The sequence below is a fragment of the Malus domestica genome, chromosome 05 (assembly GCF_042453785.1).
Source record: "Malus domestica chromosome 05, GDT2T_hap1".
Classification (NCBI taxonomy): Eukaryota; Viridiplantae; Streptophyta; class Magnoliopsida; order Rosales; family Rosaceae; genus Malus; species Malus domestica.
In genome coordinates this window covers 11088527-11100956 of record NC_091665.1, presented here as the reverse complement: position 1 = coordinate 11100956, position 12430 = coordinate 11088527, and the positions used below count along the sequence as shown (strand labels likewise).

At 39.7% G+C, this 12430-nt stretch overlaps 3 protein-coding genes across 3 annotated transcripts; 1 reads left to right on the top strand and 2 right to left on the bottom strand.

Moving 5' to 3' along the window:
- Positions 1–337: 337 nt before the first annotated feature.
- Positions 338–1357, bottom strand: LOC103448498 (transcription factor bHLH128-like). Its single transcript, XM_008387756.1, has one exon. The coding sequence runs from the start codon at positions 1355–1357 to the stop codon at positions 338–340; it is 1020 nt and encodes a 339-aa protein (XP_008385978.1).
- A 1736-nt stretch (positions 1358–3093) lies between these two features.
- Positions 3094–5866, bottom strand: LOC103448423 (pentatricopeptide repeat-containing protein At4g21065-like). The gene has a single exon (XM_008387690.4). It carries the CDS (start codon positions 5716–5718, stop codon positions 3913–3915), a length of 1806 nt encoding a protein of 601 aa, XP_008385912.2. The 5' UTR covers positions 5719–5866; the 3' UTR covers positions 3094–3912.
- A 2290-nt stretch (positions 5867–8156) lies between these two features.
- Positions 8157–12430, top strand: LOC103448424 (chaperone protein dnaJ 10-like). The gene is made up of 10 exons (XM_008387691.4): positions 8157–8578; positions 8905–9009; positions 9529–9588; positions 10027–10109; positions 10526–10691; positions 10789–10918; positions 11298–11456; positions 11564–11736; positions 11878–11958; positions 12096–12430. Exons 2-10 carry the CDS (start codon positions 8923–8925, stop codon positions 12174–12176), a joined length of 1020 nt encoding a protein of 339 aa, XP_008385913.1. The 5' UTR covers positions 8157–8578; positions 8905–8922; the 3' UTR covers positions 12177–12430.

Sequence of the window (12430 nt, the reverse complement as noted above, 5' to 3'; positions counted from 1 at the left end):
TATCTCCGAAAGATAAAAATAAATAAAAATAAAAATAAATAAATTACATCATTCTGGTGGGATGTTTATTCCTTGCTTTTGCAGTGTCCCCATGTGCCTCCCTTTTGCTTTCTCTTTATTTTTCTTTCTTTTGGCAGATGATAGATAAGGGAATAATGCCATTTCCTTTTTTTATTTTTCTTTCGCTTTCATTTTTGCTTTCCTTTCTGTCTCTCCGCTCCTTGCTTTTGCTTTCTGTATTCCTTTTCTTGATCTCTCTGCCCAGATGAAATCCAATCGCATCCCAATCTCACCCACCACAATCTGACAACCACTATGCCTCTTGAACAGATCCTTGTTAACCGTCGAAACAACCCAGATCACTTGCCCTCTCTGCAATGCTTCTGGGATGAGTTGCACAGCCACGCTTAGCACGGATTTTGCAAGGAACAAAATCTTCAAGGATGTGCAGTAGCTTATCTACTGTTGCCATTTCTAAAGATGTGTGGGGAAGGCTAAACTGAGATTCTAAAGCATTGAGGAAGTTAAATATGTCCCCATCCATATTTTTAGCTCGCTTACTTGGTGGAGCTGAAAAGACAACCGAATTTGTATTATCCCAGGATTCCATCCCAAGGCTAGTGGCGGGATAAGAATGCATGGCACTATGGTGGCCGTTGTCAGTGCTAACACCTTTACCAGCATTTTCACTTACCTCAGAGATTTGAGAAAGAGAATCTTGCCCAATTAAGCTCAACTGCGACTTTAATCTTGTTACTCCGTGACCACCATTATTGCCCCCTTGTGATCTATAGCTTCCAGTTCCTCTTGTAACTGAGAATCCTCCATTATTCTCAGAGGCGGTGAGATGGCTGAAGAAGCTAGCTAGAGAGCTTCGTTGGCGAACCAGAGCCGCCGACGACGTCGAAGAACAAGAAGAAAAGTTGGAAGATCCAATCTCATTCAGACCATGCGATTGGAGCAATGGCTTGGTGGTGCTGGTGTCCCTATGGCTGCCGTTGGATGAGTTGACTTTGAAGCTGGACTCGGAGCTAGTGAGGGAGGGAGAGTCACCGCCACCGTCTCCGGAGAAGTAGTGGCCTCGTAGGTGCTGCGGTCGGAGGGATGAGAATTCGTGGTCGGCGGCGGCTCCCATGATAGAGTCCACAGCTGAGTTTAGGAGGGATCTTGGGGCGGAACCGTAGCGGGCCAGGCCCGTTGTGCTTGGTCTCGGGGCCTTGGGCTTTTGAGGCAATGAGGACAGGTGGAGGAGCTTGGGGTTTTGGTTCAGGATCGTGTGGGTGAAGAGAAAGCGAAGGTCTTCGGGTTCGGGATCAAAGGCCAAACTGGGAGGTTGCTCTGATTGCGACTGCGCCATGTGAGGAGTTGTGAGTAAATCAGGAGGGTGGTGGTGTTGTTCGCTCCTCGAAACTACTTATTCGCCGGAAATAATAGCACCTCCACACCTTTTCTGCTTCACATCGGACTTGCAGATTTTGATGTTGTTCTAAGTCTAATTTCTCAGTTGGTGGAGGCAGACTTCTATTTTTTTTTTTTTTTTTTTTGGTGATTGAAATACACAGAGTAGAATGCACCCAAAATAAAAGAAAGCAGACACGGAGTAGGTTTCATTTTTGTTTCTGGGTTTTTTGTGGTTTTGCAGATTTTGCAGATTCACGGTGGAGGTGAAAAATTAAAAGAGAACCAACATAACTTTTCGTGTCGATTCCCACAGACGGCGCCAAATGTTGATGCACAAAACCGAAGGTCTTGGAACAACGTAAATCCGGCGGTGAATCTGCATGAAATGTAAATAACACAAGATGTATCGTGGTTCACCCCAAGGTTTGGGCTACGTCCACACTGATTGTATTTATTTGAGGGAGAGAGAGAGCTCTGAGAGTGAGAGCGTTGAGAGGGGGTGAGAGGGCCTAGGAATTGGCCTCCCCTAATTATGAGGGTGAGGGGTCCTTTTATAGAATAAGGACTCCTCACTTATTACATATTTGCCCATTCCTTTATCACACAATTACATTTAAGTCCCCCGAGTATTTATACAAGGTCTAAATACGAGGCCCTAAATATGGTATAAACAGTTCCTAACTTGGTAATTACCATATGCACAAGCTATCAGGTGTGGAGTTTTATCACAAAAGTCCTTGGCACTAGTTGGAGTGGATTTAGAATATTTAAACTCTTCTTCCTCCCTCATATTGCTCATGTGAGATATTTCAACACGCCCCCTCACGTGGGATCCAATTGGTGGTTCACACATGGGAGATCTACACATGACAACTACGTGGAGCCAAGGGGACTCACCTTACACATGGGCCAAGAGACCCCACCATCATTGCACGGGGCCTATGGGACCTACCCATCAAGTGGCAGTACGGGACCGCTCCTTGACTCTGATACAATGTCAAATTATCAGAGAGACAGGCCAATGACCCACTTCCAACAACACCAATATTGTGCCCAACTTGATACTTACCTCCTACACAGTTCATCAAGTGTGAGGTTTGATCACAAAAGGCGTCAGTGTTAGTTGGGGTAGGGTCAAGTTATTTATACTATTTTTTTTTTCTGAGAGATATGGTTGACGTAGGATAGTTCAACATGCCCTCTCACATGGGACACAATTAGTGGGTCACACGTGGGAGCCAAGAGGACTCATCCTACGTATAGGGCTAAGGGACCCACCATCATTGCACGGGGCCAATGGGACCCACCCATCACGTGGCAGTACAGACTAGCTTCATGGCTCTAATACCATGTCAAACTATCAAAGAGACGGGCTAAAGGCCCACTTGCAACAACACCGATATTGTCCCCAACTAATTGCCACTTGCCAGTCCAACAGGTGTGGAGTTTTATCACAAAAGCCTTGGTATTAGTTGGAGCAGAGTTGGGATGTTTACACTCTTCTTTTCTCATAAATATGTGAGTTATTTCAACAAAATCCACTTTCAATTGTTACACATCCCAAATGGCAATCACACAAATTTCACAAGCACCCAAACAACGATCATACATTGGAGGTAGACTGATGCGGATTGGAAGCGCACACATCAACAACAATACACATTGGCTAAACACAAGAGAGAAAGGGGAAAATGCAATGAACCCTTCTATTTGGGTGTTAATTCATTTTTTTTTATGTCCTTGATGCTCTACAAGTTTCGGATGGCGTCTCTACAAATTTATTTTTCAACAGAAAATCTAATCGAGCCAAGCCAAATGGCCGTACAGCAGATAACAGTCCATTTATGCTGTAATACATGTATATTAATTAGTATACATGAAAAGCCGTCGGAGCGGGACTACTTGGTAATGAGGCCAAAAATAAGTGAAATTGGCTGAGCATGACAAGCTGTTAAAGAAATGTAGGCACAAGGAAGCTCTGGTCTCTGTCTTGCGCAGCAAGAATCCGAGAATGCCATGTCGTTATCATCACCACCACTTATTCGGACTCAACTGCCGAAATGCGTATTGAATTTGGATTTGGAGGAGCTGGGATTGCTGCTGATGTTCTTGCATAAGCGCTTTGAGCGTGCCGAGCTACTCAGGGTTCTTGATGGGATTGACAAAAGAGGTTGTTGAGATTAGGGTTTCTGATACTTTGAGGGCCATATTCGAAACCTTAAACGGGCCATTGAGGAGGAAATTCAGATACAACAGTCGTTCCAAGAGATGCAGGGTATAGTTTCTCCTCTGTTAAGGATTACTCGAAGAAGATGAAACTTCTTCAGGCTTTTTTTTTTCCCGATTTTATGGAGCTGTTTGGTTCTCCTGATGTGTTATAATCTGTTGTACGTTGTTTTTCTTATGATGTTTATATATCCAATGATAAGCAAAGCTTTCTTCAGGCTTTTTAAATGGAAGATGTAAAAGAACTGATCACTCAAGATGAATCTTTCTATTAATATTGGACGCTTACCAGTAATCCTTGCAAGAGCAATCTCCGTTCTTGAAATGGTGGAATCGTATTCGATCCCTCATTATTATCTCTCGTCGGTACACCTTTGAAATTAGTTTCATAACAGCATGGCAGTTCTCACAAGACCGTAAGTTCTTCACGATCCGAATTTCAGACCCCGGACGTGTTCTAATCAGACCAAAGGCAAGAGCAAGCTTCTCACTGTGGTGACTCAATTGAAAAGCTTTCTCCTCATCGTCGATTTCAAGCAAAACCTCTGAAAGTTTGGGACTGTACCCTTCTTTTCTCAAATAATCTTCTATTTCTTCCAACTTTCTGTAAATTGTTTCGGCTTCAGGGTGTCCTGAATCTCCGACAGCAAATTCGTGGATTTCCCCATCAACCTCAATCCTACTAAACCCTGGTGGCTTTACTAGTCCTTTTTGCTTCATCAAATCTCTAACCTTTGCTTTGTCGTGCCATTTGCCTGCTGATGCATACACATTGCCAATAAGTACAAAACTTCCGCTATCATTTGAATTCGTCTTTAGCTGTTGAAGATATTTTATCAAGCGTTCCGCTCGATCGGCATCGTTATGCACTTTGCATGCCCATATCATGTTTCTGCACAAAACTGCATCAGGTTCCATGGGCATTTTCCTGATGAACTCTTCAGCGTCTTTCAAATGACCCGCTCTAGCAAGGAGGTCTACCATGCATCCATAGTGTTGAATTGTAGGCCTAAGTCCATAATCCTTCTGCATACTTGTCATGTACGCATAACCATCCTCAACCCAACGTGCATTCCTACATGCCGATAAAACTGCAGTCATAGTCCTCCCATCAGGTTTCACACCAAAATCTTGCATTTTACAGAACAATTCAATAGCATCTTGACAATGGCCATGGCTTGCAAGGCCGGATATCATAGCCGTCCATGCAAAAACGTCTTTATCCACAACGTTATCGAAAACCCGCCTTGCACTCTGTATACAACCACATTTTGCAAACATATCAATTAGGGCAGTACTAACATTAGGCTTCAAACCAATCCCTCTATCCTCAGCAACCCCATGCACTCTCCTCCCTACGCCCAACGCCCCTGTCTCCGCACACGCTCTCAAAACTGACACCACCGTTGCATCATTCACCTCAACCCCATCATCCACCATCTTCTCAAACAACCTTATCGCCTCCACGGGCCTCCCATCGTCAACAAACCCATCAATCATTGAAGTCCAGGACACCACATCTCTGTCAGACATTCTCTCGAACACCTTATAAGCAAGACCCGACTCCCCACCCAAAGAGTACATATGAATCAACGAGTGCTGGATATACCGATCCAACCCGAGACCCGACTTGACTATCACCCCATGAAGCTGTTTTCCTTCACGGGTCAGTCTCAAACGGGCACATGACTTCAGGAGGAAGGGGTAGGTGAACTTGTCGGGGCGGGGTGCATGGCGGGTCGGTTTGGCAACCATGGGTAGAAAGAGATGGAGGGCCTGAATGGGGTCGGAGCTTTGAGAGTAGGCTCGGATCATGGTGTTGTAGTGGTAAGAGTTGGGGGTAGGGAAGGAGTCTAGTATGAGACGGGCGTAGGAGAGGTCGCCGGAGGGGGAGAGAGCGGAGAAGGTGAAGAGCTTCGAGAGGTTCTGGTTGTGGTTGTGGTGGGTGCTGCCTGTTTTCAGAATTTGGGCGTGGAGTTGGATGGCTTCAGACATGGTGGTGATCTCCATTTCTTTGAGGGAGAATCTGGAATGCTGCTCCACTCGTGCATGGCAGCTCCCTTCTAGTAGATTTTGCTGTCTCTGTCTCATCCCATTCAAACTTTTAATTTTAAAACTTATCTACTACATTTTAGAAGATCTTTTGTTTTTAAAGCAAACGATATACTTTATTAGAGTAGACGATAGATTAAAAAATTTAAGAAGATAGCACGTTAGTTATTTGTGTGGTGTGGAGTTAAGAAGACAACGTATGTTCGAAGCATAACTAGATCAAGTTTGATGTGTTTTAAGATTTGGAAACTTATCTACTACATTTTAGAAGATTTAGGAAGAATGTTTAATGAAATTCATAAAAAAAGCAGATGTTTAATCTAAAAAATTAAAAAACAAGGTGCCTATCTCAAGGCCCCTCTTGATAAAATGAGGTAATACGAAGCACCAAATTTGAAGAGAGTAGAAGAATAAGGTAAGACAGAATAAAATGTAATGCATAAGCACTTTCAAATAAATAAATAAATAAATGCGGAGCATAGCTAAAGAAAAAAAAATTTACTAATTGATTTGTCCTATGAATTGTGATTTAGTCTCATTTTATCCACTGAAATTAGTTTTGTCTCACTTTACCCTTTGAAATTGTTATTTCGTTTCATTTAGTCTCAGCTCACCTCATTTTAATCCATTCCGTCAAATAGACATTATATTAAAGGTTAATATGGACATTTCATTTTTTATGCAACTATTTGGCTCCAACTTGCCTATTAAAACTTTGGCCAAAAAAAAAAAAAAACTTGCCTATTAAAACCAAGGTATAAAATATCGATGATATCGGAAATATCGGTAGTCCAAAAACACGGAAATTTCTTTGGAAATATCGGGATATTATCGATATCGATAAAAATTAAATAAAAACCACGGAAATTGTAAGAAAAACTTGGAAATTTTTATTCAAACTTTGCAGGATGTTTATTTAGTCAATTATCTATTAGTTTATCACAAAAAATTGGAAGGAAATGCATTGCATGATAGATTTAACTAATTTAAGTTGATTATATAGCGAGCTGGCAAACATTGTGAGTGTAGAAAATATGTAGTAATTAATGAAAGAAGTTTAAACACACCATAATCATTTATATATAATGAATTAGTACAATATTTTACACTTTATACATTGCATGGTAAGATACATGAGTGACTTAGTACCACGTAGAGTTCCTATGAGGTTCAAAATTTTCACTATCTTCATCATCTCTATGTGTAGATTTGTTTCTTGCAAAAAGAATTCAAAACAAAACCATACGTATAAATATTTTAGCATATTTTCACAAAAACATAAGTGATATGGTGGTAAAAGGTGTTGAATGAGTAAAATGGGACGGGTTCAAATCCCTTGGTGTTTTTTTAAATATAGAAATTTATCCTAGATAATAAATATTAGGGTAAATTACACAAAACTACCTCAACTATTAGGGTTTTATTTATTTATTTTGGGTTGCAAGTAGTGGGTGTGGCGTGTAACACCCTAACCCCCAATTATATGTATAATTTCGTAAGTCCCCTAAAGTTTTATTGAGATTTCATTTTGCTCTAGATTCCTAAACATTTCCAAACTGCCACGTGGCAGCACCATATCACTCCTCACTCTTCTCTCTTTCCGTCCCCTACCCCGTGACCCTCTTTGCTTTCTATTTCTTCTTCTTCTTTCTCTGCACTCTCTCTCTCTCGAAACCCTCTATCTCTTCCCTCTCTGTCGTCGAGACACACACACGGCAGCACCATCGTACAAACATCATTACCATCATCATCATCATCATCAAACCTCGTCTTTCTCCCTCTCCTTCTCGTCTCTGCAACTCGGCGAACGTAGGAACTCTTCTGCAAGCTTCTTAATCTTCTCCGGTTAGGTAAGCTTCGGGTTTACCTCTTTCTATTCTAGATTGAAGCTTAGATGTGAATTTTTAAGTTCTATCTCGTGTTTTTCCAAGGTTTTTGGGATGAAATCGGCTCAGGATTAGGCACACCCATCTCCGGCGAGGCTGTGGGTGTCTAGAGGTGTTCCGATCACCACAGGTCGTTTCACGGCAAACGAAAATGATTCGAGTGGGTCCCGCTGTCGAATGACTGGGATCCAATGACTGTCACATCGTCGGGAGTCGTTCACCTCCACAGAGAACGACGCAACGACGGCCGAGGGTCTTCAAGTCACCGATCTTGTTGAAGACGAGGAGAAGGAGGGAGTCTAGGAGGCGATTGAAGAGGTCGTCGTCAATGGGGGAGTAGGGTTCCAAGCGACAATGACGAATTCCTCCGATAATATCGCAATATATTGATGATAATTAAGTGGATACTCGTGAAAATATCGCCCTCTTACAAAAAGGATATTATCCGCAAAATATCGCCGATAATATCGATATTTTGGTCCATGATTAAAACAATCATAGTTCCATTTTTTATAACCCTAATTCAAACCTTGTCTTTATCTCTTGCGGATTGGTGCAAGCTGTAAATATAGTAGTACGATTCAATGAGTAGTTGGGATTAGATTTTGAAATACAATCCATCTTTTGCTTTTGCTGCTGTAGCTACACTTATACACCATTTTACAAGAGAGACGGACGTGGATTGAATTAGAGCTATCAAAAATAGAATTGAGATCATTTTAATAGGCAGGTTAGAGGTAAAGAGTTGTGTCAAAAATAAAATATCCATATCACTCCTTAATTTAAAGGAGGAAATGAATGAAAATATGAGATAAAAATGTAATAAAAAAGCCAATTTCAGAAAATAGACTGAGACGAAACCAATTTTACGAAGCAACATGAGACTAAACGGGAGTTTCAGCTTTCAGCGGTAAATTAAAAAAATAAAATAAAAATAAAAGCGCTCTCGTTCTCTGCCGCCTATGCTTTGCTCGTGTCATCGTCCAAATTTCATTGCCTGAGCTCTTGAAACCGTAAGTTGCTCGATCCAAAGTTTTCCCTTGTTGGGGTTTTTCTTTTTGTTCCATTTTGCCTGCTTTAATTAAACTGGAATATAATAACAGTGTCCTAATTTTGAGGTGTTGTATAATTGCATTGCTACTTCCTTTCAATTGGGTTTCTTTCTCCTCATCAGATCTGGCTACACTTACCTTCAATCTTTTTTCTGGTTTCTTGGGAGTTTTAATTTGGAAGCTAATTTAGCCTTTTATTTCCATAATTTTTTAATTTTTTTAATACCATTTTTCTTTTCTTTTTCCAATTTATGGACTGATTTGTTTCTGTAATGTTGGTCTGATAGGGTTGTGATCTGAGAATTATGGTGAAGGACACTGCCTACTATGAAGTATTGGGTGTCAATGTCGACGCCTCTTATGCTGAGATAAAAAAGGCTTACTATCTCAAGGTAATTAGAAATTCTCACTCTCCCAATTTCTTCATTGTTTTCACTTTTGGAAGCAATTTTAACTGTTAACAAGAATAATTTTGTTTTCCCCAAACAGGAGTTTCAAAAGTTTGTAGTTGCTTTTGATTACTTATAGCTGCCCATTTAAGTTAGTGCATTGTTTGAATTCAGTAGCATGGTTCGGTACGGTTCACACAACTTTAATAGGTATCTGGCTTGGAACTTATACTCTATTGTTATTTTATTCTTCTTCTCTACGAAATATTGCCATTTCCTGGAACTATCGGGCTTCCAAAGCCTCAAGATTACTGTTTTTCCAAAGCCTTAAGCACATAACAAAACTGATCCTTACGCTGCATTGATCTGTTTATTAGTTATGGTCCGCATCATTATGCACCGTGCTTTGCTGTATGTTTTCTTGATTTCTTTCTCATGTTTAAAATATTTGGAAGTTCTTCTTGTTATATTTGTATGCCCAGATTTTATTTATGTTATATGGGGTTTATGTGTTGTTTCTAGGCAAGGCGTGTTCACCCTGATAAAAATCCTGGAGATCCGAAGGCTGCCGACAATTTCCAGGTAAGCTAACTACAAATCTGTGCCATTAAACTTCTTTGTCTATAGACAAGCAAATATTGTGATTGAAATTTCATATGGATAACCATCACTATACTTGTGTTCATCTTGTTGAACTTATAAAATCGATGTGTTTTTTTCTTTGTTTTTTGGAAACTCCCAAGATGCAATATTGTAAAACAAATACTCAGGACTCAGAGAAGTATGTTGTAATTTGATGGGAACTGGAATTGGGCAACTATGCTTTGTATATGTGCTACCCCACCCTGAACGTATATGTACATTTCCTCCCCAGGCCAGTTGTATATTTGGCTGGTTGGTTTGTTGAAGAGTCGTGGGAAAGTACAGGAAAATGTTTCATTCGCATCTAAATGTTGCTTTTTATTTAAGTTTTCTTGTCATATTGTGTCATAATTTCCTGGTTATTGTATTTTCATAAAGGCACTTGGCGAGGCTTATCAGGTTCTAAGTGATCCAGAGAAGCGTGAAGCATATGACAAGCATGGAAAGGCAGGCATACAACAGTAAGTTTTTACAAACTAGGGAATATAATAAGGGAACTGTTATTGGCACTCCAAAAATCTCATTGTGCATTCCTCACAAGTTTATTTTTCTTTCCAAATATAGAAAGTTTGGAGTGCCAATAACAATTCTGTATAAGGATCATTTAAATATTTTATCATTGAAAAACAATCCCTTAAGATATTATGCCATTTTGTAATTTCCTGGAAAGAGTGGTTATGCATTTCTAAACATTTCCTCCAATTAGTTTTCATGATATTAAGTTGTGCCTAAACAAAGTTTTTTCTAAATTGTAGATGATGTTTTTTCTTCAGTTGTATCTACAAGTACAGTGTTGAAATGATTTTTGTAAGAGAGTATGTTCAAGGGAAACATGGTGGAAAATACCTATGTCTGCAATTTTGTTTTATCTTTCCAGGGATTCCATGGTAGACCCTGCAGCTGTGTTTGGAATGCTTTTTGGAAGCGAATTCTTTGAAGATTATGTAGGTCAACTTGCTTTGGCTTCTTTGTCATCTGTTGAAATTGAAGAAGAGACACAGGACCCTGAAGTCCGTAGGCAGAAAGTCACGGAGAAAATGAGGGTATGTATTTTACACTGGTGTTAACAATATATTGGTTTTTCAGTATGCATAATTAAATCCTCTGCCTATTTTTTATGTTATTTTTTTTATTATGTAGGCCTTGCAGAAGGAAAGGGAAGTAAAGCTCATAACTATTCTGAAAGATCGCCTTCAACCATTTGTTGATGGTTGTACAGATGATTTTGTAAAATGGGCAAATTCAGAAGCACGACGCCTCTCATCAGCTGGTATACCCCTTTCTTTGTCTTCCCCAAAAGGACTATATTTTATTACCTAAAGATTTAAAAATCTGTAGTTATGACTTTGTACCTGGTCATTTTCTTGTAACAAAAAATTGACTCATTAGTAGCTACTGAAGATAAAGCTGCACTTAACTTTCGATAAGAAAATGCCTAAGGAAATTGAAGCTTAATTCTCACTTCTAACAAAACTCACCAAATGGCATGCTTTGTTCCAAACATAAATAAATAAATAAACTGGAAAAATATTGCATTCTCACCAATTATATTTTTGATTTACACTTCAAAACTTTTCAATGCTAACTAAATAAAACCTTATTTTTGCGTTGTGCTTGCTGCAAGCCGTAATTGTTTTTTTTTTTATTAGCCTTCGGTGAGGCTATGCTGCATACGATTGGTTATATTTACACGAGGAAAGCTGCAAGAGAAATTGGAAAGGACAAACGATACATGAAGGTACCATTTTTAGCAGAATGGGTGCGAGATAAAGGACATCAGATAAAGTCACAGGTAGCAGCAGCTTCAGGTACACTTTCTGCTATTAAGGGGTTCTGTTTGGTGACCGCCGGTATATCCTTCAATGTAAAAATTTGTTATGGTCCGGGAAACTCATGATTATCTTGATCTGTGCAGGTGCTGTAGCTTTAATTCAACTACAGGAAGATCTAAAGAAGTTGAACCAAGTTGAAAACAAGGAAGAGACCTTGATGAAAGCCATTGAAGATAAGAAGGATCTAGTGCTTAATTCCCTATGGCAGATTAACGTTGTTGATATTGAGTCAACCTTGTCACATGTCTGCCAAGCAGTGAGTTCCAGTATTTCCTTTCTTAAGCCTAATAATAGTAATTCTTCCGGCAAGCTATTACTTTGCTGTATTGGGTAAATATAATTGAAATTAGCCTCAATTAAAAATTGAAATCATCAAGAACTGTTATTTTTCTTTCAGGTACTTAAAGACCCCACTGTGTCCAGGGATGTTCTGAGGCTTCGGGCTCAAGCATTGAAAAAGTTAGGAACAATCTTCCAAGTAAGCGTTTATTTTCCTTGAATTGTAGAAGTATATCATTCCAGGACCCGGACTTTTCTTTTTGCCTGAATTTTGCACTGAGTAATTGTTATTGACGAATGAAGGTTCTACAATCTCAAATTTTCATTATTTTTTAGGGTGCAAAAGCTGCTTACAGTAGAGAGAACAGTCTCCGCCATGAAAATGACACCAAAATAGATTCTGCTTCATCATCGTAATTGCTTCTTATATACAAAAAGCAATTCCATCGTCACTGTGATGTAAGTGGGCATATTTAAGGTGATGGGGTTTTATAGCATCGTAGCCATCAGTTGAACTGTGAAGAGCATGTTTCCGCTTAATTTGGTTAGTTTAGTCTGGCACCCTTGACTGGATTCAACCTTTGCTTGTTTCTGTTGTATTTAGTTGTACTTATTTTGTTTGTACATGAATAAGCTACATAAATAACAAATAGTGTTTTCAAGGCTGGAAA

Bases quoted from the DNA above. Each gene is read 5' to 3' on its own strand.
- LOC103448498 (XM_008387756.1), bottom strand. From the start codon at position 1,357: ATGGCGCAGTCGCAATCAGAGCAACCTCCCAGTTTGGCCTTTGATCCC.
- LOC103448423 (XM_008387690.4), bottom strand. From the start codon at position 5,718: ATGAGACAGAGACAGCAAAATCTACTAGAAGGGAGCTGCCATGCACGA.
- LOC103448424 (XM_008387691.4), top strand. From the start codon at position 8,923: ATGGTGAAGGACACTGCCTACTATGAAGTATTGGGTGTCAATGTCGAC. The intron at 9,589-10,026 runs GTAAGCTAACTA...ATTTTCATAAAG, and splicing joins AGGCTGCCGACAATTTCCAG to GCACTTGGCGAGGCTTATCA. The intron at 11,737-11,877 runs GTGAGTTCCAGT...TTTTTCTTTCAG, and splicing joins TGTCACATGTCTGCCAAGCA to GTACTTAAAGACCCCACTGT.